The sequence below is a fragment of the Saimiri boliviensis genome, chromosome 9, assembly GCF_048565385.1.
Source record: "Saimiri boliviensis isolate mSaiBol1 chromosome 9, mSaiBol1.pri, whole genome shotgun sequence".
NCBI lineage: Eukaryota > Metazoa > Chordata > Mammalia > Primates > Cebidae > Saimiri > Saimiri boliviensis.
The window spans coordinates 31,785,830-31,811,156 of record NC_133457.1 but is presented as its reverse complement, the minus strand read 5'-3'; the positions used below and the strand labels follow the sequence as shown (position 1 = coordinate 31,811,156).

Genomic DNA, 25,327 nt, shown 5'->3' with positions numbered 1-25,327 from the left:
TTCTAGGATTTTCATTGGCTGACCCGCTCTAATATGTAAATAATGATGCCAGTTGGTCTTGAGTTTTCTCTTTCTTGCAAGATGAAATTTTATTTTCCACAGCAAAATCACTCTACTGTTAAAATTGTATAAAATCAAATAAACATTTTAAAATGACATTTTACAGTAAAGGAATTGATTAAAAACAGAAAAAAATAGAAAAAGTAATTAGAAATTTATTCTGCCACAAAAGCAACTACTTACAGATGAATGGAGAGCTTTATTAAATACTAGCATTGTAACTGTCTAAATGTTGATTTACTGATCAATATTCTCTTACTGCTATAGCTTGGATGTTTGTTCCCCAAAACCTCATTTAGAAATCTGACCCCTGGTGGTGGAGGTAGGGCCTAATGGGAGGTGTTTGGGTCATGGAGGTGGCTTCCTCACGAATGGTTTGGTGAGTTCTCAGGGTAATGAGCTCTCCCTCTATTAGTTATCACTAGAGCTGGTTGTTAAAAGAAACCTAGCACCTTCCGCGCCTCTCTCCTGCTTCCTTTCTCCATGTGGACTCTGCACACACTGGCTCCCCTTCACTTCTGTCATGAGTGGGGCAGCCTGAGCCCTCACCAGATGCCCAGTCTGGAACTTTCCAGCTATCAAAACTGTGAGCTAAATAAACCTCTTTTTAAAACAAGTTACTTAGCTTTAGTAAATATTCCTTTATAGCAATACTAAACAGACTAAGGCAGTTACCTATCTTTTAAAAACTGAAAAAAAAAGCTGTAAGAATTACCTAATATAGAGGCATGTTCAGTTAGTTGTTGAGATATGTAGCCTTTTTTACTTCCTTTTTTTTTTTTTTTTTGGAGACAAGAGTCTTGCTTTAACTTCCTGACTGGAGTGTACAGTGGCGCAATTGTAGCTCACTGCAACTTCTGCCTCCTGCATTCAAGCGATTCTCATGTCTCAGCCTCTTGAGTAGCTGGGACTACAGGTGCCCACCACCACACCCAGCCAATTTTTGTATTTTTAGTAGAGATTGAGTTTCGCCCTGTTGGTCAGGCTGGTCTCAAACTCCTGACCTCAGGTGATCCACCCCCCTCAGCCTCCCAAAGTGCTGGGATTACAGGCGTGAGCCACTGTGCCTGGCCCTTCCTATTTTATTTTTTGACCACTCAATACCTAAGTGTCCCCAGTATTTAGCAGGGCTTGTCCTATACGTTGTGAGTTGGGTTTTTCTTTTTTTTTCCTGGAAAGAATTTACTGAGTCAAAGGTAAAGTTACACCACACCCAAACTAATAATTTCAGGGTATATTTGGACTAGTGACCTAAGTTCATGCTACCGCATTGAGACCAACGGAGTTAACCTTATTATATAAAGAACTCAGGCCAGGTGCAGTAGTTGGCCCCTGTAATCCCAGCACTTTGCGGGGACCGAGGTGGGTGGATCATTTGAGGTCAGCAGTTCAGGACCAGCCTGGCCAACATGGTGAAACCCCATCTCTACTAAAAATGCAAAAGTTAGCCGGGCATGGTGGCACACTCCTGTAATTCCAGCTACTCAGGAAGCTGAGGCATGAGAATCGCTTAAACCTGGGAGGCAGAGGTTGCAGTGAGCTGAGATCACGCCATTGCTCTCTAGCCTGGGCAACAGACTTAGCATGACTCCATCTGAAAATAAATAAAAAACTCATATATAAGAAAAATGTTAAAGTACCAATAGAAAAATGGTCAAAGGGCATGAATGTATAATTCACAGAAAAAATATAAATGCCCAATAAAAGTATGAGTATAAATAAATATGAATATGTTATACTGGAAATTTTTTTCCCTCGCCTATACATTTGGCAAAGAACTTTCTAAATTATTCTGAATTTTGGTGAAGTGGAAGTAAAAATGGAGACTCCCATGCTGCTGATGGAAGTTGAAATTGGTACATTTCTGCAGAGTATTTCTAGCATTGCTTGTATTTGGAACCTTGAAAACGTTTATACTCCGTAAGTTTTGACTCCATGAGCTTTCTTTTTTTTTTTTTCAAGACAGCTCTGTTGCTCAGGCTTGAGTACAATGACATGATCACGGCTCACTGCATCCTTGACTTCCTGGGCTCAAGTAATCCTCCCACCTCAGTCTCCTGAGTAGCTAGGACTACAAGTGCGTGCCACCATGCCTGCCTAATTTTTTATTTTGTTTTTGTAGACACAGGGTCTCACTAGGTTGCCTAGATTGGTCTCAAACTCATGGACTCGCCCTATCCTCTTGCTTCTACCTCCCAGAGTGCTTGGAATACGGGCATGAGCCACTGTGCCAGGCCCCAGTGAGCTTCTTTAGGGAATATATCCTAACAAAATAATAAAATATTTGGTCAGGCATTTATATGAAAGGCCATTTAGTGTAGTTTTATTTAGAAACAACGCCAATGTTTAATAGTAGGACATTGGTTACATGAATGATGGTGTATCATCATAAAATAAAAATTGTGTTATTTGAGAAATAATCACAATACAATATGTGAAAAAGGCAAGCTACAGAATGAAATGGAATGAAGTAAGGAAATACCCATACTTAATGCATACACACTTGCGGAAAAGAGATTGGCACAAATAAACTAAAATTGTAATACAACTTGGTAGATGGAATTATAGGCAGTTTTTCTTTAATTTTTTCCTTTATAGCATTTAAAAAATAATTATGTAATTTTTATTATCAGAAGTGGCATTGTTTTAAGAGAGTATTTGAAATGGAAAAGCATCACTTATTTTCAGGGCCATTCATGTTTTTATCTGCTATTTTATATAAATTGAAGCCTAGCACTTTATATCAAAATTCAGCTTGTTTGCACCAAGCAAATCAGACTTAATCTGTACTGGCTAGTTCGGGCATAAGTGACCACCACAAAGTGGTAGACTTTAGTTTTAAGGTGAACCCAGAAGATATAGTAGTTTGGCCCCTGACAGGCCCCTGCAAGCAGCCCCATTTCGCAGGTATTCTTACGTATACAGTAGAGAGCCTGGCCTGCACAGGAGGAAGACTATGAAAGGGAGCATTCAGACTGGATAGCTCATGTAACCTCATCAGCCTCCCACTCTGTTTCCAGGCACATCTCTGGCAGCCAAGTGCAATATAAGATTTTGCCATTAGGTGGTGTAGAGGGCTTGATTAATATTTGTAAATTGAACTATGTAAATCTGTTACTGAATACTACATAAAATTTGGGGCAGGGGCCAGGTGCGGTGGCTCACACCTGTAATCCCAGCACTTTGGGAGGCTGAGGTGGGTGGATCAAGAAGTCAAGCGATCAAGACCGTCCTGGGCAACAGGGTTAAACCTCGTCTCTACTAAAAATACAAAAATTAGCTGGGCATGGTGGCATGCGCCTGTAGTCCCAGCTACTCAGGAGGCTGAGGCAGGAGAACTGCTTGAATCCAGGAGGTGGAGGTTGCAGTGAGCCAAGATTGCGTCATTGCACTCCGGCCTGGCGACAGAGCAAGACTCTGTCTCAAAAAAAATAAAGAGGGTGGGGGTATGCCCCTTTCCTAATCATATTATCTTACAGGAAAAAAAAAAATGCTGAAAGGTTATTAGACTGTCCAGCAGAGGTCAGTCTAAATGTATAAAGACCATATTCATCCAGGGACACTAATTGACAGAATCCATTGACAGCTTATTTAGTAAAAATGATCTTGAAAGTAGTTCCCTTATAGATTTTTCTTAGAAGGATAAAATATTGAAACTACCCCTCTAAAATGAATCTGTTGGTTGATAGATATTTCATAGAATATTTTGCAGCCCCAAGTTTAATAATGAACTTCTTATGTGATTCTAGTATTTCTAATAATAATACACAATTGCCTCATAAAAACTGAGCTTTGAAAGATTATGGCAGTTTTCTTAATTTAGGAAAACCCAGAATCCAGGGTTGAGTAGATCAATGGGAAAAGAGTTTCATATTATTTTTTTGAGACAGGATATTCCTGTTGCCCAGGCTGGAGTACAGTGACACAGTCATAGCTTACTGTAGACTTGAACTCTGAGCTCAAGTAATTCTCCACCTCACCCTCCCAAGTAGCTGGAACTATAGGTACATGCCACCACACCTGGCTAATTTTAAAACTTTTGTAGAGATGAGTCTCACACTGTTGCCAAGGCTGCTCTCAAACTCCTGGGCTCACGTGGTCCTCCCACTTCAACCTCCCAAAGTGAAATGGTTTTTTAGGTTGCTTTCTCTACTAATATTCTTTCCAAAAGTCTTTTATATTTCATGGGGTTATTTGGGGATTCAGAAAGCCACCCAGAAGCTCCTAGCCCAATGCCTGGCATAGAAAAGGCACTCAGTGTGTGCCACTGCCTTTTTGGAAAGTGAGAATTTAGAGAACACCAACTGGAATCCCTGCTTAGCAGTGAATGTAAAAGTAGACATAGTGGTTTCCCTTTTCTCAAGTAAGTGGGTCTTACTTCAAATAAATTAGACATTTTCTGGAAATCAGGGGTTGTGTGTTTTCACGTCTTTATATAACCATAGTGCTCTGTAAGAGTTCGCTAACTACTAGTTGAATGGGAACTCATGGTAGTTAAAAACAGCTCAGTGGAGATGTTCTACAGTTATTTCATACATGCTGTTTGGAAGTAGTTCAGCTTGTTTTGTGAAGTGAGTATATTTGCCATAGGGAAAAAAAGTCTCAAATCCATTGAAAGAAAATGATAGGACTTTTGGACACTGAAGGAAAAAGAAAAGGAAAATTATATTGAATCTAAAAACATTCTTTTTCCTTTATTATTTTCAAGACACTTAGCTAGGCAGTGGGGAAGCAGTGCATGCCAATGAAGAAGCAGCCTGTGACTGAAATAATGCAAATATAAAGGGATGACAGTAGAATATCATGAATTTATTAAGAAAGTAGGAAACCAGTTACATTCCAGATGGGAATTGTGACTGAGAAACCCTGAGAAAACTGACTATTGACTATTATGGAGGGTAAAATACAGAAAAACTGTGAATTACCTGGTGTTTTCTGGTTGCATTTGCTGCTGCTAATCTGAATAAATGGAATAATGTGGAAAGAAGGAATTGACAATCCTATCAGTTTTACTCTTGGAAGAGGTGGAAATAGAAGTGTATGCCTTAGATTCTGATCTGACTGGCAGGATTGCCTACACCTCTGGCTTTCACTAGATTATCTTGAATCTTCCCTCCCTTCCAGGGCCTCTCTTTCAGAAGAGGACTAGCTGGCTAGTGAACCCATGACACATTCAGGTTGTATAATCACTCTTCCAATTAGGGAGCTGTGAAAGGAACACATAGAAACTCCTGGATTTCCTGTTTCAAAGTTTAAAGGGACCACTTTAAATTTTGATTCAGGGTCTAGAAATACCTGCAGAGATGGCAAGATCCATGATTTTTCTTCTTCTTTTTTTTTTTTGAGACAGAGTCTTGCTTTGTTGCCAGGTTGGAGCTTGATCTTGGCTCACTGCAACTTCCGCCTCCCAGGTTCAAGCAATTCTCCTGCCTTAGCCTCCCGAGTAGCTGGGACTACAGGCACCTACAACCACACCCAGCTAATTTTTGTGTTTTCAGTAGACCGGGTTTCATCATGCTTGCCAGGTTGGTCTCGATCTCTTGACGTTGTGATCCATCTGCCTTGACCTTCCAAAGTGTTGGGATTACAGGCATGAGCCACCGCGCCTGGCCCCATGATTTTTCTTCTATCCAGTGGTTGCTGGAGCCTGCTCTGTGGAGTGGCTAATCTACAGCCATGTCGTTCACTCCCACCGCTCACTTCCCTGGTCCCTCCATATTTCCAGGAAGTGCCTCCCCAGTGCATGGTCAAGTTGGGCTCAAGAAGTCAGACCTGGTTTCACTTCAGCCCCAGCTTTGCTTGTGCTGTTTCTGCTGTGATGCTGTGTACACAGCCACCCATTTTTGCCGTATGGAATTGGCTAATGTTTCAAGGCCCAGCTCAACAGTCCCCTCTTCCATAAAGTCTTTGTTTCTCTGGATGGTCCTGCAGCACCTGGGGTGCACCCCATCACAAATTCATAGTGTTCATGGTGAGTTACATTCCCATCTCCCTCACTATCTTGTCTTGGGAAGGAAGTAATTCAGGAAGGTTTTATATCACAAAAGCTATAGTAGATAATTTTAAACAAGGATGCAGGGATCAGAAGCCCACCCTGATGCCTGGGTATTAAGTAAGCTCAGCGGTTTTTAGAGCAATGCTGGGGATGGGGACTGGTGGGCATGAGGCCCTGAAATGACTGACGTTTTATTTCCACCCTGGCAAAATGAAGGTCAAAATGAAAATCACATAGAATTACTGAAAATAAATATTTCTTTCATACTGTTGCTGAGATTTATACCACTATGTTCATCAAACCATTTAATAGTTCGTAGTGCCATTCCTGCCTCCCCACCCTCCATCAGTCACTCTATCCATCCCCCCTCCCCACCGCCCTGCATTACTCTTGTGTTTCAGAATCTTTATGGTTCTTTTCTTTTTTTGAGGTAGAGTCTTTCTCTGTCGCCCAGGCTGGAGTGCAGTGGCATGATCTCAGCTCACTGCAACCTCCTCCTCCTGGGTTCAAGCTATTCTCCTGCCTCAGTCTCCTTAGTAGCTGAGATTACAGGTGCCCACAGTCACACCCAGCTAATTTTTGTATTTTTATTATAGATGGGGTTTCATCATGTTGGTCAGGCCAGTCTTGAACTCCTGACCTCAGTGATTCACCCACCTTGCCCTCCCAAAGTGCTGGGATTACAGGCGTGAGCCACCCTGCCCAGCAGTTGTTTTCACTTGATTATTTTTCCATATTAACTTTAGTAGCAAAAAAATCTGATATTTTAATTAGAGTGTGTTTTAAAATAGAGTGTGTTCACAGAAAATCTTAACATTCAGTAAGGCCAACATATCAGGAGACTGTTGCCATTGAAAAAATAGTTATTACTCAGAGTTCCCAAGAAGAGGTCTCAGGTAGAAAGAGAATAGTACTAGTGGGCTAAAGCCCTATTGTGATTACTGCAGGAAGAAAAAAGTGAGGCAAGGTAAACAAGTTTAGGATTGATTTGTTTGAACAATGTCAATGAGCTCAGGAATGGTGCAGAGGCTGTCCCTAGCTGTCTGGATGTGGGCCTGGGGTGATTTGGGCAGTCGGATAGTCTCCCAGACTGTGAGAGCACCATAAAGAGGGCCATGAAGAGAGAAGCTGGGGTTATGAGCTCTGGGTTGGTTGGCTTGTGTATGAACGGCGAGTTCTTTGCCCTCTCCAGGGTCTGTAAGGCTCAAGCAGGTGAATCATTTGCTATCACTGGGAATTGTCTAACCTGTGCTGGGCAGTTTTTTCAGGGTCATTGAGGTCCAGTTGTCAGTGGAGTTTTAAAGTTTTCATTATATTGACCTTACACAATTTTTGTTAGATTTGTTTCTAGACATTATTCTGTTTTGTTTTGTTTTGCTATTTAGTGGCATTGGCAAGTACTTCTAAAACAATGATAAATGGCATTGGTGGGCATGCACCACTTTCCTTCTAGGTGTTTTAGAATTAGTATGTCATCTACTTTCCTTCTTCAGGAGGAGTAAAAGATGACAAGAAAACCTCACTATTAGGAGTTATTGACGCTGCAGGGTTTGAATGTCTTTCCTGAAAATACATGACAAGATCAAAAAAGAACACCTATCATTTCCAAGTTGGGACTTGTAGTCACCTGCAGTAACAAGTGACTTATAGGCAATTAGCCCTCAATCAGGGCTAGTTGAAATGCTAGTCAATTACTTGTCTAAACCACCTTCCTTCATAGCACCAAGACCAATGACAAAGGCAAACATATTGAGAAAGCTATTCCTCTGTAGTCTTCACCTTCAAAATCTCAGACCAGAAAAGAGGGAGGCGGTGGCACAAGATGGCTGAATAGGAGCCTCCACCAATTGTCCTCCTTGCAGAAACACTGAATTTAGCTATCCACACAATAAAGCACCTTCATAAGAACCAAAAATAAGGTGAGCAATCACAATACCTGCTTTTAACTTCCTATCCCTGATCACTGAAAGAGGCACTGAAGAGGACAGGAAAGACAGTCTTGAATTGCTGATGCCACCCCTCCCCCATGCCCCAGTAGTGGTTGTGTGGTATGGAGAGAATCTGTGCATTTAGGGGACGAAGAGTGTAATAATTGTGGGACTTTGCATTGGAACTTAGTGCTGCTGTGTCACAGCAGAAAGCATCATGAGGCAGAACTTGGCTTGTGTCCGTGGAGGGAGCATTAGACCAGTCCTAGTCAGAAGGGCTAAAGTGCCTTGGGGTCTAAATAAACTTGAAAGGCAGTTCAAGCCATAGGGACTTCAATTCCTGGGCAAGTCTTGATGCTGTGGTGGGCTTGGAGCCAGTAGAATTCAGGGGCACACAATCCAGTGCCAGCCAGGGTGGCCAAGGGAATGCTTATACCACCCCTCCTCCTGGCCCCCAGGCAGTGCACTCTAGGAGAGCCTCATTCCTTCTGCCTACAGAGAGGGAAGAGTAAAGAGGACTTTGTCTTGGATCTTGGATACCAGCTCAGCCACGGTAGGGTAGGAGACCAGGCAGTCCTGAGGTTCCGGTTCCAGGCCCTAAGTGCTTGATGACATTTCTAGACATACGTGGGCCAGAACCCACTTCAGGGCAGTGGGTGCCTTGAAGGAAAGGACCCAGTCCTGGCAGGATTCATCACTTGCTGACTAAAGAGCCCTTGGGCCCTGAATAATCAGCAGTAGCAGCCAGGTGGTACTCATCATGGGCCTTGGGTGAGACTCAGATGTGCTGGCTTCAGGTATAACCCAGCACATTCCCAGCTGTGGTGGCTCTAGAGTGAGATTCCTTCTGCTTGAGAAAAGGAGAGGGAAGAGTAAAGGTGACTTTGTCTTGTAGCTTAGCTACCAGTTCAGCCACAGTGAATAGAGCACCGAGCAGGCTCCTGGAGTCCCCAGTTCCAGGCCTTGGCTCTTGGATGGCACTCCTGGTCCTGCCCTGGGCCAGAGGGGAGCCCAGTGACTTGAAGGGAGAATCCCAGACCTAGCAGCATTCTTCACAAGCTGACTGAAGAGCACTTCAACCTTGGGTGAACATTGGCAGTGGCCAGGCAGTAGTTGCTGTGTGCCTGGGTGTTGGTGACCACAAAGAGATTCCTCTCCTTGTGGAAATGGGAGGAGAAAGAGTGGGAAGGACTTTGTCTTGTGACTTAGGTGCCAGCTCAGCCTCAGTAAAATAGAGAACCAGGTAAATTACGAATTTTTCTCTCCTGTTCCCGGATGGTGTCTCTGGACCCACTCAAGGTAGAGGGGAACTCACTGCCCCAAAGGGAAGGACACAAGCCTGGCTGGCTTTGTCCAGTTGATTGTAGAGCCCTAGAGCCTTGAGTGAAGTAGCCAGGTAGTGGTTACCGTGGACCTTGGGCAAGTCCCAGTGCTGTGCCGGCTTCAGGTCTGACCTGGTGCAGTCCCAGTGGTAGTTGCCATAGGGATGCTTGTGTCATCCTTCCCCCAGCTCCAGGTAGCTCAGCATGGACAGATTACATTTGCTTGGGAGAAAGTAAGGTAAGAGAACAAGAATCTAGTCCTGGCAATTCAGAGAATTCTTCTGGCTCTTATCCAAAACCACCAAAGTCTTGGGGTATTATACAGCATTCCTGGGCTTGGGGTGCTCCCTAATGCAGATATGGCTGCAGCAGCCATAAACTTGGATCACAACACTCAAATTCCTTCAAATGCCTGGAAAGGTTTCCTAAGAACAATAGGTACAAACAAGCCCAGATTGTGAAGACTACAGAAAATATCTGTGTTAGTCCATTTTCATGCTGCTAGTAAAGTCATACTGGAAACTGGAAAGAAAAAGAGGTTTAATTGGACTTACAGTTCCACTTGGCTGAGGAGGCCTCAGAATCATGGCAGGAGGTGAAAGGCACTTCTTACTTGGTGGCGGCAAGAGAAAATGAGGAAGAATTAAAAACAGAAACCCCTGATAAACCCATCAGATCTTGTGGGACTTACTATCATGAGAATAGCACAGGAAAAGACCAACCTCCATGATTCAGTTATCTTCCTTTGGGTCCCCCCCCCAAAAACATGGGAATTCTGGGAGATACAATTCAAGTTGATATTTGGCTGGGGACACAACCAAACCATATCATTCTGCCTCTGGCCCCTCCAAATCTTATGTCTTCACATTTCAAAACCAATCATGCCTTCCCAACGTTAGTCCTCCAAAGTCTTAACTTATTTCAGCATTAACCCAAAAGTCCACAGTCCAAAGTCTCATCTGAGACAAGGCAAGTTTCTTCAGCCTATGAGCCTATAAAATCAAAAGCAAGCTAGTTATTTCCTAGATACAGCAGGGGTAGAGGTATTGGGTAAATACCATTCCAAATGGGAGACATTGGACAAAACTAAGGGGCTGCAGGGCCCATGCAAGTCCTAAATCCAGTGGGGTAGTCAAATTTTAAAGCTCCAGAATGATCTCTTTTGATTCCAGGTCTCACATCCAGGTCATGCTGATGCAAGAGGTGGGTTTCCTTGGTCTTGGGTAGCTCCACCCCTGTGGCTTTGTCGGGTACAGTTTCCCGCCTGGCTGTTTTCATGAGCTGGCATTGAGTGTCTGTGGCTTTTCCAGGCACATGGTGCAAGCTTTCAGTGGATCTACCGTTCTGGGGTCTGGAAGACAGTGGCTCTCCTCATAGCTCCACTAGGTGGTGCCCCAGTAGGGACACTGTGGGGGCCCAGACCCCACATGTCCCTTCTGCACTGCCCTAGCAGATGTTCTCCATGAGGGCCCCACACTTGCAGCAAACCTGTGCCTGGGCATTCAGGTATTTCTATACATCTTCTGAAATCTAGGTGGAGGTCCCCAAACTTCAGTTCTCGACTTCTGTGCACCTGCAGGCTCAACAACATTTGCAAGCTGCCAAGGCTTGAGGCTTCCACCCTCTGAAGCCACAGCCTGAGCTGTACATTGGTCCCTTTCAGCCATGCTGGAGCAGCTAGGACACAGGGTACCAAGTCCCTAGGCTACACACAGCATGGGGACCCTGGACCCGGCCTACAAAACCACTTTTTCCTCGTTGGCCCTTCAGGTCTGTGTTGGAAGGGGCTGCTGTGAAGTTCTTTGACATTGCCTTGAGACATTTTCCCCATGGTCTTGGGCATTAACATTAGACTCCTTGCTACTTACACAGATTTCTGCAGCTGACTTGAAATTCTCTCCAGAAAATGGGTTTTTCTTTTCTATTGCACAGTTTTGCTGCACGTTTTCCAAACTTTTGTATTCTGCTTCCCTTATAAAAGTGAATACCTGTAACAGCACCCAAGTCATCTCTCTTTTATTTATTTTTTTGAGACCAAGCCTTGCTTTGTTGCTCAGGCTGAAATGCAGTGGTGCGATCTCAGCTCACTGTAACCTCCGTCACCTGGATACAAACAGTTCTCTGCCTCAGCCTCCTGAGTAGCTGGGATTACAGGTGTCTGCCACCATGCCTGGCTAATTTTTGTATTTTTAGTAGAGACAGGTTTTCACCATCTTGGCCAGGCTGGTCTTGAAGTCCTGACCTTGTGATCTACCCACCTTGGCCTCCCAAAGTTCTGGGATTACATGGGTGAGCCACTGTGCCCAAACCCAAGTCACCTCTTGAATGCTTTGATGCTTAGAAATTTCTTCCACCAGGTAACCCTAAATCATCTCTTTCAAATTCAGAGTTTCACAAATCTCTAGGGCAGGGGCAAAACATTGCCATTCTCTTTGCTAAAACATAACAAGAGTCACCTTTGCCCCAGTTCCCAGCAAGTTCCTCATCTCTATCTGAGACCACCTCAGCTTGAATTTTATTGTCAACAAGTTCCTCATCTCTCTGAGACCACCTCAGTTTGAATTTTATTGTCAACAAGTTCCTCATCTCTATCTGAGACCACCTCAGCTTGAATTTTATTGTCCATGTTGCTATCAGCATTTTGGACAAAGCTATTTAGCAAGTCTCTAGGAAGTTCCAAACTTTTCCACATTTTCACCCTTCAAACTATTCCAGTCTCTTCTTGTTATCCAGTTCCAAAGTCGCTTTCACATATTCAGGTATCTTTTTAGCAACACCCCACTCTGCTGGTACCAGGTTACTGTGTTAGTTCATTTTCATGCTGCTTGTAAAGACATACCCAAGACTGGGAAGAAGAAGAGGTTTAACTGGACTTAACAGTTCCACATGGCTGGGGAGGCCTCAGAATCATGATGAGAGGTGAAAGGCACTTCTTACATGGCAGCAGCAAGAGAAAATGGGGAAGAAGCAAAAGTGGAAGCCCCTGTTAAAGCCATCAGATCTCATGAGACTTATTCATTATGATGAGAATAGAATAGCACATGAAAGACTAACCCCCCATGATTCAATGATCCCCCCGGGTCCCTTCCACAACACGTGGGAATTCTGGGAGATACAATTCAAGTAGAGATTTGGGTGGGAACACAGCCAAACCATATCAATACCTAATTCTTCAGTGTGCACACACTAATGAACATCCACAAGCATCAAGACCACCCAGGAAAACATGACCTCACCAAACTAACTAAAGCACTAGGGAGCAATCCCAAGGAGACAGAGATATGTGACCTTTCAGCCAGAATTCAAAATAGCTGTTTTGAGGAAACTCAAAGAAATTCAAGATAACACAGGGAAGGAATTCAGAATCTTGTTAGATAAATTTAACAAAGAGATTGAAATGACTAAGTAAAATCAAGCAAAAATTCTGGAGTTGAAAAATGCAGTTGACACATTGAAGGATGTTATCAGTCTCTTAACAGCAGAACTGATTAAACAGAAGAAAGAATTAGTGAGCTTTCAGTTTCAAGCTACTTGAAAATACATGGTCAGAGGAGACAAAAAAAGAATAAAGAATGAAGCATGCCTACAAGATCTAGAAAATAGCCTCAAAAGGCCAAATCTAAGAGTTATTGGCCTTAAAGAGGAGGTAGAGAGAGAGAGATGAGGGTAGATAGTTTATTCAAAAAGATAACAGAGAGCTTCCCAAACCTAGAGAAAGAAATCAATATTCAAGTACAAGACAGTTACAGAACACCAAGCAGATTTAACCTAAAGAAGGCTACCTCAAGGCATTTAATAATCAAACTCCCTAAGGTCAAGGATAAATAAATAATCCTAAAAGCAAAGAGAAAAGAAACAATATACAGTGAAGCTCCAATAAGTCTGGCAGCAGACTTTTCAGTGGGAACTTTACAAGTCAGTAGAAAGAGTAACATGACACATTTCAAGTGCTGAAGGAAAAATGTTTTACCCTAGAATAATATATATAGCAAATATGTCTTTCAACCATGAAGAAGAAATACTTTTCCAGATAAAAGCTGAGGAGTTTCATTAACACCAGACCTGTTCTACAAGAAATGCTAAAGGGAGTTCTTTAATCTGAAAGAAAAAGACATTAGTGAGCAGTAAGAAGTTGTCAGAAGCTACAAAATTCACTGTTAATAGTAAATACACAGAAGGACCTAGAATATTATAACACTGTAATTGTGGTATACAGACTCATATCTTTAGCAGAAAGACTAAATGATGAACCAGTCAAAAATGGCCATGCACAGTGGCTCTTGCCTGTAATCCCAGCACTTTGAGAGGCCAAGGTAGGCAGGTCACTTGAGCCTAAAGTTCAAGACTAGCCTGGGAAACATAGTGAAACCCTGTCACTACAAAAAAATACAAAAAAAAAATTTGCTGGGTGGTGTGGCATGTGCCTGTAGTTTCAGCTACTCAGGAGGCTGAGGTGTGAGTCACCTGAGTCTTGGAGGTCAAGGCTGCAGCCAGCCTGGGCATCAAGTGAGACCCTATCTCAAAACAAAACAATCGCAACAACTTTTTAAGACAGAGTACAATAAGATATAAATTAAAACAACAACAAAATAAAAAGTAGGGGAAAGAAGTTAAAGTGTAGAGATTTTTATTTTTATTTATTTTTATTTCCCATACTACATGGATGTAAAAAGTATAGCATTTTAATTAGTTTTCTCTTTGCTTGTTTATGCAAGCATTGTCATCAGTTTTAAAAAATGGATTATAAGATACTATTTGCAAGCTTCATGGTAACCTCAAATCAAAAAACATGCAATAGATAACACAAAAAATAAAAAGCAAGAAATTAAAACATAACCACCAGAGAAAATCATCGTCACTAAAAGAAAGACAGGAAGGAAGGAAAGAAGGAAGAGAAGATTACAAAACAGCCAGAAAACAAGTCATTACTTATCAATAATAACACTGAATGTAAATGGACTAAACTCTCCAATCAAAAGGCATAGAGTGGTTGATTAGATTAAAAAAAAAAAAAAGACCCAATGATCTGTTGCCTGCAAGAAACACACTTCACCTATAAAGACACTCATAGACAAAGTTAAGGGATAGAAAAAGATATTCCATGCAAATGGGAATCAAAAAGCAGGAGTAGCTATTATCTATGTCAGACAAAATAGACTTCAAGACAAAAACTGTAAAAAGAGACCAGATTATATTATATAATTATAGAGGAGTCAATTCAGCAAAAGATTATAACAATTATAAGTATATTTGCACCCAATACTGGAGCACCTAGATATATAAAGCAAATATTAGAGTTAAAGAGTGAGGTAGACCCCAATATAATAATAGTGGGAGACTTCAACACCCCACTTTCAGCATTGGACAGGTCATCTAGACAGAAAACAAAGTAACATTGGCTTTAATCTGCACTACAGACCAAATGGGCCTAACAGATATTTACAGAACATTTCATGCAATGGCTGCAGAGTACACATTCTTCTCCTTAGCACATAGATTATTCTCAAGAATAGGCCATATGCTAGGCCACAAAACAAGTCTTAAAACATTCAATAAAGAAACTGTAGTACATATACACAATGTAGTACTCTTCAGCCATAAAAAGAATGAGATCCTGTCATTTGCAACAACATGGATGGAATTGGAGGCCATTATGTTAAGTAAAATAAGCCAGCCACAGAAAGACAAACTTCACATGTTCTCCCTTATTTGTGGGAGCTAAAAATTAAAACAATTGAACTCATGGACACAGAGAGTAGAAGGACGGTTACCAGAGGCTGCCAACAGTGGTCAGGAGATGGGGCAGTGGGAATGGTTAATGGGTACAAAAAAATAAAAAGAATGAGTAAGACCTAGTATTCGATAGCACAACAGGATGACTACAGTCAACAATTGTACATTTTAAAATAACTGAGAGAGTATAATTGGATTGTTTGTAACACAAAGGAAGGATAAATGTGTGAGGTGATGAATACCCCATTTACCCCAATGTGATTATTATGTATTGTATGGCAGTATCAAAATATACACCCCATAAATTTATACACTTACGTACATATAATTTTTTTAAAAAATTTCAGACCAGCTTCCCCTTGATGAGTCACAGGTGACCTTTTCTCCCTCCCTTTCCCTACTGTGATGTGTGTATGGTTGGGGGCACCATTATGGAGGGGCATTGCTGTTGTCCAGGTCCTCTGAAAAGTAGATGCCAAGGTAGGATTAAATACATGAGGGACTTTATTAAGGGAAATGCCTCTGTGAGAGAAAACAGAAGAGCTGGAAAAGGCTGAGAGCCATGAGACTGCAAGGCAGGTCAGACCCCAAAGAGGAGAGAGGGGAGGAAGGATGGGCAGAAGCATCCAGGCTGGGTGCCATCTGAGGAGAATTTAGCAAGGCTTCCATCAGAGGAATCCCATGCCTCCCAGAAACAGGCCCACCTTTGTATTCCTACTGGACTCAGACATTGGAGAGGAGCAGCACAATGCCTGGGAAACGTGGCCTCAGCATAAATGTGGGTGACAGATGTCTGAGAGTGGCAGCTGGGGCTCTTGGTCAGTTATGCTCCTGTGGTTGTAGACAGATTCTCATGGCGGCACAAGCACTTTCTGGACGTATCTTGGCTGCTTCCTGCCTTTAGACTATTAGAACTGAAAAACTGGGAGGTGAAGTTCGCTTAGCAGCACTTAAAATCTAAGGATATGACCCAAGTCCATCTGCATCTCTCCGTCTTCGACAGACAGCTGGTATGTCGGAAAGTGTTGAGTGTGATAAGCTGGAGTTTCTATTTTGGCTCTGCTTTGGGTTATACACCCTCTCTCAACCTCATTTTCCTCGTCTCTATAATGTGAGTTTTAGAATGCTTAACTCATAGAGCTGCCTAAGACAATATGGTGCAAATAGCTCCTTGAAAACTATTAGCCCCTCTTCCTTTGTTCCCTCTTTATGCCCCTGGTCCCCAACCCTCATGGAGTATAGGGTAAGGAGAAAGCTAGCTTTGATCCATCGTGGAACCCTCTGGTAAGACAAGTTCCTACATCCATTTGGTGACTATGTGCCATTGACAGCCTGACTATTGCCCACTGGAGAACTGGCCCCAGCCGGCATTTAATTTGGCCACCTTCTTTCCACATCTCAGCACAGAGCTGGGTTGTCAATGTCAGTGCAGGAGAAAGCACATTCATTTTGACCCAACTGAATTAGCCAGGCCAGTCGGCAGCCAGGAAGTCATGTGCTGCTTTCCCGAACCAAATAGAAATTATTCTTAGATTATTCACTGTTTGGTATTATCCATACCACAGCTCCCTCCTATTAGAGCACATCAGAGAAAATTGGCTGTAGCCAATTAATGGATATTTAGCAAACCATTTGCCATTCCTGGGCCTCTGTGTTCTCATTTGTGAGAAGAGTGGTTGAAATTGACCCATAATTCTTAACCCTGGCAGCACATCGAAATCACCTGGGGAAGTTTTAAAACTCCTGATTCCCAAGCCACCCCTCAGACCCATTACATCAGAATCTCTGGAGTGGGACCCAGGCATCAGTATTTTTTAAAGCTCTCCATGTGATTCCAGTGTGCAGCCCAGTTTGAGAACCAGTGTAGGAGGATTTCAAAGCTGCTTTCCATCTCTAATTCTAGGGATGATGACCTTGAAAAGGGTATAGTCTACTTCAAAATTAAATTGAAGTAGGAGTTACAAGAATGAGTATTCCAGCAATGTTATAATTTTATATTCTCAAGTTCCCTGTTTTTAATCATGTTTCTGTTTGGCATCTTGGTCACTCAGTGTTTAGATTCATAAATACTAATTTTTTTGTTATATAAATGTTTGTTTACTTCATGTGTCTGCCACTCTGTTTTTACTTGTATGTTTGTGGCAGGTGTAGATTGCACATAGTTTGTTAACTTTTCTTTATTACTCTATGATAGAAATTAGCTCTCGAACTCTCTTCCCACGTTGTATTTAGGTGTACAGCTCACTGAATTTTTCATATGTATGTGGCCACGTAACCACCACCCAGATCAAGGTATAGGGCATTGCCAGCAATCCAGAAGGCTCCTTTATGCCCTCCCCAGCCAAGCCATCCATCCCCCAGAGGCATTACTTTTCTGACTTCCATGACTAGAGGTTAAAACTCAAGTCTCTTTTGAGTAAGTCTTTAATTTAGGCTCATTCCTCTCCCTTGTTTTCTTCTCTGGGTAGGATCTAATTTTCAGGGATCTTGGACAAGCAGCAGGAGTGTCATCTGGAAATATAAGAAATGGAAATCCCCACCCAACTCCCAAGGCTTTCTGAGTCAGAAACTTGAAAATCTTTGTTTTAACACATTTTCTGGGTGACCTGATGCATCCTAAGATTTGGCCTCTCTGCTTACCCACAGGGTGACATGTTTTTAGTTTTAAGTATTTAAGAAGAAAAGTTGACCAGTTTTTCTTCTGTCCAGGTGTACATGGATGTTTGGCCTCATTCCTGAGGTACAGGATATCAAAGGATAGGGAAGTGGATTTTGGGTATAAGTTTGTTTTGGACCATGATGGCATACAAATGGGATGCAAATGTGCCAGGCTCAGGAGATAGAACAGGCTCTGTGTCCCTGAAAATTCAGGGAGCTGGCACAGAGGATGCTAGGATCCCTTTGTATAATGAACCAGGGAGCCTTATGAGAAGGAAGTCACTCTAAGGAAGGAGAATCTTGGTGTGTACAAGGTTAACTCAAGAAAAGCAGATTAGTGGGAGAAAGTGATGGTTTTGAAATATGTCTACAGATTCATTGCTACTCCTTCCTTCAAGTGGTAAAGCTTAATTCTCTTTTTGAGTGTGGCCTGGACTTAGTGACTTAGCTCTAGTGGTAGTTTGTCACTTCCGGGAATAGGTCATCAAAAGGCGTGGTGGCATTTTCCTTTATATTGCTCTTGGATCACTTGCTCTTGGGAAAGCCACTTGACATGTTCTGAAGACACTCATGAAGCCTATGAAGAAGTCTAGGTTTCTGAAGATTTTCCAGTCCCAGCGAACTCTTCAGGTAACTGCAGAGGCTGAGCTCATTGCATCCTCCTGCACCCTAACTCATATTTCCTGTCTCCACTCTCTGCCGCCTCTCCTCACCCACACTTGCATTGGAGCCCTCAGTTTCAGTCTGTATTACATTTTAACATGCTTTTAAACGAGTGCTTTATAAGAGGGTTGGGATTTTTGTGTGAGACAAATGGTAAAAATCAAGTGAGATGTAAGATTTTATTCAAAGGGGATAACTCAATTAGAAGAGTGCTTTGGCTTGACCTTTGTATTGTTGGAAAAGTTGGAAGATCTGAACTTTTGTTTCTTTGAAGAAGTATTAGGAATCTAAGACACCAAAGAGACAAGAAATAATATGTACCAATAACTAGTTTATTGAAAGTTTGGGGCTCTCAAAAGAGCTTCATCACATTTCCCTTTCCCAGATTTGGACTATAGTTTAAGCAGGAATCGTAGCTTTTGTTGTTAGTTTCAGTTATTAACCAGATTTCTCATTTTCAAGCTTTAGAAAGTCCAGCTACTCAGGAGGCTGAGGCAGGAGAATTGCTTGTACTGGGGAGGCAGAAGTTGCAGTCAGCCGAGATTGCACCACTGCACTCAGCTGAGATTGCACCACTGCACTCCAGCCTGGGTGACATTGCGAGATTCCTTCTCAAAAAAAAAAAAAAAAAAAAAAAAGAAGAAAGAAAAGGAAGAAAGAAAAAAGAGAAAGTCCAGCCTTGTCTATATGAAAACTTGTCGTTACTCAATTCAAACAGCAAGGGTTGTCTCTCCCTAAAGAGAGGTACTGGCTGTCTCTATGTGGCTGACACTAGGTAGCCTAAAACCTGATCAATTTTCTGTACCTGGCACAGTGATACCCCCCAGCAGCACATGGGTAGGGAAGATGTCCTTAATGCATCTGCTCCATTGAGGCCTTCTTTCTCCTTAGGGTAGGGCAGGGCTAAAGGGAGGCATGGGCACTCCTCCTTTTTCCCCTCTCTTCCCCAGGGCTCCATCAGCAAGTTGCCATGTGTATTCAAGAGTCCAGACATTCCTATATGTAGGCTGAGGGAGAAACTTTCCACATGACTGTTCCTTTGATTCTCACAAACTTAGAAACCCCAGTTTGCAAATGAGGAAGCAAAGGCTCAGACAGGTTTAACAACTTGCCCATGGTCATATAGCTGGGAAATAAATGGACTTAAATTCAGGTCTTTCTGACCCCAGAGATGTGCACTTTCTTCCACATCTGAAACCAATTAAGCTGGGTGTTGTGTGTCTTCTCCAAATTTGCAAATTGAAGCCCTAACCTCTAGTACTTCAGATATGACCGTATCTGGAGATTGAGTCTTTAAGAAGTAGTCAGGATAAAATGAGATCGTGAGAGTGGGCCCCAATCCAATCTGACTGGTGTCCTTATAAGAGGAAGCAATTTGGACACATGAGACACGAGGGATGTGTACACAGAGGTCAGACTATGTGAGGACCATCTGCAAGCCAAGGAGAGAAGTCAGAGAAGAAACCAACTCCATCTGCATGTTGATCTTGGACTTCTAGCCCCCTGAACTATGAGAAATAGATTTCTGTTGTTTAAGCCTCTCAACATGGGGTACTTTTTATAATGGGGGTCCTAGCAAACTAATACACTGGGCTAATGCATTTTCCAGGCAGCATGTGGAGAATCAATCACAGGCTGTCGTTGAGGTTATGTCAGCATCTTCCTATTGAAGACTAGTTTTTCAAGGATCAGTGACCTGGCACTTCCTGAAGCCAGAGCTGAGGAGAGCTGGTTCTTTTGTCCCAGGCTAGGTGGCATCTCTGATGTGGGAGATGTCTGGCATATCGTGGAGAGAGACTAGAGGAGGCAGGTGGGCATCAAGACACTTACCCAGCTGCCAACTCACACAGAGGGCCCTGGAACCTCACATTTCTGGGCCAGACTTTGTGCAAAGTGCCTTCTATGTGTCATTCCATTTAAAGTAAAGGCCCCTGGAGCTTCAAATCCATGGTTCTCTTGGCAAGAGGCACATCTGTTCTGAGACTTGATAAAGGGAAGCTTGATTCAAGCTGAATCACCTTTTTTTTTTTTTTTTGAGATGGAGTCTTGCTCTGTCACCCAGGCAGGAGTGCAGTGGCACCATCTCTGCTCACTGCAATCTCTGCCTCCCAGGCTCAAGCAATTCTCCTGCCTCAGCCTCCCAAATAGCAGGGATTACAGGTGCCCACCACCACACCTGGCTAATTTTTGTATTTTTAGTAGAGATGGTGTTTCACCATGTTGGCCAGGCAAGACTGCCAGGCTGGCTAATTTTTGTATTATTATTAGAGACAGGATTTTGCCGTGTGGGCCAGGCTGGTCTCAAACTCCTGACCTCAGGTGATCTGCCCACCTTTGCCTCCCAAAGTGCTGGGATTACAGGCATGAGCCACTGTGCCTGGCCTTTATAAGGTATTTTAGATGCTATATGTCTAATCCATACTGTTGAAGAGAAGACCCCTTTCCCTACATTTCTACCTGGGCTACCCCCATCTAAATCCATGCCCCCATGCCCTAAAAGCAAAAAAAGGAGTTGTCAATTTGATTGATCAGAACCAAGAACACTCTTTAGGTCATTTTACTCATGGGTGGGTGTCACCCTACCATAATGATCAGCACTACGGCATGGGCTACTTTTGTCCCATGCGTATGGTCAGGAGGCTTACTAACAGCAGCTTACCCAGATCTGGATTCTGTGCCACCTCTCTCCTTCCTATCTGTGGAGGGGAGGCAGACAGAAGCCCTAAGAAGGGCTGGCCATCTTAGATTCTATGGGGAGGAAGCAGGCAATTTTCTGTCATCTCCATGCCTAACCTACATCCCCCAACTTTAGCAGAACTTGTTTGGTTGTTACCACAATTATTAAGGTGACCTCCCATTTCCACTTGCCTGCCAAGGCTTACAAGGAGCTTCCCTAGTTACGGGTCCTGAAGGAAGGAGGGAGGAGGGCTGAGTCCTGAGATCTGGATAGTCATTGTCTAAGGAGCCTCAGCAGTAATCTCTTGACACTTTATCAAAACTCCAGAAGGATTCCTTCAGAGGAACTCTGGAGTTTCCTAGCTAATGAGTTGCAGAGCCAGGAATCAGACCAGGTACTGTCTGCTTTAAATCATGGTGCTCTTGCCCTTAAGCACACTGCCCTGCAGGTGCCAAGGAAGAAAAGCAGAGAATGAACTAGCGAAGTTCCCAGAGGGAACACTTTCCTCCTGGCAAAGGCTTTGTTGAGGGGAAACATTTAAACTTGGGAGAATTGGGAGAATTTGGACACCAAGGGATGGGGACAGGAGGCTTTCCAGGTGGAGGAGGTGCAGGGATTCTGGAATAGGATATCAGGCCAGGGAAAACACAGGGCAAGGTGTCGTTGCTGGCAGTTCCCAGCAGGAGCAGGAGCTGGAGTGCACTGAGCCCAAATAAAATGTTCCCCCACTGTCCAGCCGTCCAAATTTGGAAGTAGCCTTCTGCTATGCTGAGCCACCAGAATCTGCCAGCAGTCTGTCATCGAAGCATAGCTCGTTCTATTTCTCTTCAAGGGGTTCCAGCCAAGAGGCCCTGCCACCGGCCCCCAAAGGGCCATGATCATGCCCACCCTGTGCCCTGGAATGGGGCAGTTCACTCACCTGCCTCCACATTTCCCTGCTGTGTCTGGTCCTGGAGCTGGGTAGAGTGGTGTAAAGAACACAGGACTTTGGGTAAATGGGCGGGCTTTGCATTCTATCTCTATGGCCTTGAGCGGATTAGCTAAGCTACCTTTGTCAACCTCTGTACTTGGAGATAGTAATACCTACCTCATAGATTTAGCCCAAAAGCCTAGAGGCTTTCAGTAAATCACATCTATATGAACCTTATAGGTATTTAATGAATGGTGGTTGTAGTTGATATTTTCATCCCTTAAGTCAGAAATGACTATTTCATGCATACTTCCCAGACAGCTACAATTAAAATTCATCTCTTACCTTCTTCATCAAATCTGGCACACCCCTCTTTCCAAATTCCTGTAACTCAGATGGCAGTGAAGTCTCCCAGATCACCACTGACCCCAGTTCCATAGCTCTGATCATGCTAAGTTCCCTCCAGATTTCTGCAGAGTCTGGGGGAAGACTTTTCTCCCATGTCCCGTCCCTACTTTATCCTACGCTAGCTTAGAAGCCGAGCCTGGCACCTGCACCTGTGTCTGTGAGAAGGCTGCTCACTGCAAGCCCTTTCTGTGTTCTGGTAACTTTAATAAAGGCCTGGAGGCTGGGGAGAAGGAGGCATTAGGTTGGGATAAGTGTTACCTGGAAAACAATAGAGGTACAGAGAGTTGGGAAGGGAAGGAGCCAGAGTTCAAAGAAGGCAAACACACACCATCCCTCAAGGAAAAGTGGCAACATTCCATCAGAGGAAGACAGTGGAGGTGGAGTATTTGGTGGTGCTCCAGACTTTGGAAAATACAGTCTGCTACACTACCTTAAATATCCAATCTGATCTGATCTCATCACCTCCATTGTCACTTCTTGGAAAACCAACCATCATCTCCACCTTCAGTGTCCTCCTATTGGGTCTCCTACTTCTCCCTACAATCTACTGTGGTGAAGTCGGGGTGATCCTGTTACAACACAAATCAGAACTGCCACTGTACTGTTCAAAACCCTCTGCTGACTTTCATCTTAAAGTCCAAACTCCATGCATGGCTTACAAATACCACGTGACCTGGTCCCAGCGGCTTCTTGGATTCTATTTCCTTCACTCTACTTCATGCTTACTCTGCTCCAGCCACACGTAACTCCATTCTGCTTCTCTTGAAACCAAGCCTGTTGGTGCCTTAGGATGTTTGCACCTGATGTCTTAGAATGCTTTCCTCTCAGATATCTGCATCGCTTATTTTCTCAGGTCTCTGCTCTGACGTCGTCACCCCAGGGAGGCCCTCCCTGATCAATTATATCTTTCCATTATTCTGCATTACACTGAACACCAGTGTGCTTCAGTCTTGAGACCTCCTTAGAATGTAAGTTCTTAAGGGCAAGGACTTTTGTACATTCTGTGCATGCTGAATCTTCAACTCCTAGATCGTGGCCTGTGTTGTGGTAGGAACTCAGTAAATATTTATTGAATGAAAAAATAATGGGCCAGGTAGGGTGGCTCATGCCTGTAATCCCAGCACTTTGGGAGGCCGAGGTAAGCAGATCACATGAGGCCAGGAGGTCAACACCAGCCTGGCCAACATAGTGAAACCCTGTCTCTACTAAAAATACAAAAAATTTGCTGGGCATGGTGGTGCACATTTGTAATCCCAGCTACTTGGGAGGCTGAGGCACGAGAATCACTTGAACATGGGAAGCAGAAGTGACAGTGAGTCAAGATTGTGCCACTGCATTCCAGCCTGGGTGGCAGAGTGAGACTCTGTCTTGAAAAAAAAAAAAGAGAAAGAAAAGAAAAATAATGAATGAATTCTCTGACCTCTCTCTTACTTTCCTGAATCATTGCTTTTCTGTTTCTTCTCTAGTTTAGTCCTGTTCATCTACTTCCTGAGGACACACTTGTGGTTTTAAAACATCACAGTTATATTTGGTAACTCTTTTTATAAGGAAACAGATTGCCACATAATCCATGATAACTGGGTGGAAATTTTTAATCTCTCTTGTGCTTAAAAAAAAGTCACCTGTTCCTCTTATCTCAGACTGTGTATGTTTACATTTTGGCCTTGGAGATAACCCTTTCCCTGTGGCTGAGTATTTTTAAAGCCCTTTAAGGCCTTAAGGAGTGGATTAAATACAGAACATACTGAGGCCTCAGGTTTGTGCGACTTGTTCTACTACAACCTGCAGGATGGGAAGAATCTCCTTGTCACAGGGATTGTAACGCTTCACTGGAGCAGCGTGGGTGCCTTCGTATGTTCTTGTCCATCTCTGAGGAGATTATTTCCTACACAGCCAGCCTCAGCTAGTAGGTGACTCTACGATACTTTCCAGCAGTGTCTGATTATTGCGCATATTGGCCGATATCTCTCTTCTCATAACTGGAATGCAGAATGCATAATCATATGCAGTTAGAGCAGTTCCCTTTCTTACCCTTTACTTCTCAGTCACAGTCAGCATTAGCCTGTTGTTGTTAAAGGTTTTGCCAAACACAGCCATACGCCCTCCATTTCCACCTTTAGCTGGGCAGAAACAAGATTCAAGTTTTGAAAATGGCCTTGGGCCAAATCAAGTTGCTAGGTGGGCCTTCCTGCCCACCCCATCCAATCTCCTCAAATGCAAGAGGAACCATCTCTCCAGGAGGCAAGGTGGTGGGGTGGGGGAGTGGGGAGGCCAGTGATGGGCTGATGGTGTTGGGGTAGGTAATGAGATTGTGGGTGGTAATATTATTGCAATAAATATATAAAAATGAAAATTTGCAATTAACTTGTGTTAAGTACAAATAGTATACTATGAATGTGTATTTGGACTGGCCAGAAGAGTTTGCAGTGAATGTCACCTAAGTTTCCCAGGGTTTACCTTAGGGGAAATCTGGGGCAAACTCCACCTGACAGAGTGAGGCAGATTTGTTTTGCCCTTTGGTGGCTTACTAAATATTAGGAGCTCACTTATTCCTGTGATTCTTGAAATAAATAACATTAGGATTTATTTGTTTAGGATTCAGGATGTTTTTCCTTCTTATGGGCTTTAGTTCAAGAACCATCAATCCTTGGGTTGTCATAATCCATTTTGGAGCCCCTCTGAAGTCCCTGGCCTTCCCTGATTTCTTGTCTCCCTACCAAGAATGTGATTTCGCATCCTCAGAGTTGAATGATTCTTGGACTCACAGCTTTTCTTGAGTCTGGTTTTGGGTAAAGACAAGGTTGGTTGATGTTCCATGGAGAACATGTCTAGCCCTCAAGGCTGGAGCACTGGTGACATCCGGCTCGATGTGTCATCAGCAGCCTGCATGGTTCATATCTAGTCTTGCTAGTCATTGTTCAGCCAGTGACCTGAACCTCTGCTGCTGTCCCCAGAACCTCACGTAAGCCTCCG

The 25,327-nt window shown here is 43.3% G+C and overlaps 1 protein-coding gene across 7 annotated transcripts in view; it reads left to right on the top strand.

Annotated features, from left to right (window-relative positions):
* The window catches only part of HACL1 (2-hydroxyacyl-CoA lyase 1), a 90,237-nt gene that overhangs the window by 41,131 nt on the left and 23,779 nt on the right, over positions 1-25,327 (top strand). For 2 of the 7 annotated variants that reach the window (XM_003924939.4, XM_003924938.4), the window contains one exon: positions 7-290. The exons of 4 other annotated variants lie outside the window; for them this stretch is intronic. In XM_003924939.4, the coding sequence (XP_003924988.1) occupies positions 7-39 (33 nt within the window). In that variant the 3' untranslated portion in view covers positions 40-290. Of the gene's footprint in view, positions 1-6; positions 291-2,022; positions 22,130-25,327 lie in introns of those variants that run through there. One more of the 7 variants, XM_074405677.1, reaches the window with a different exon arrangement.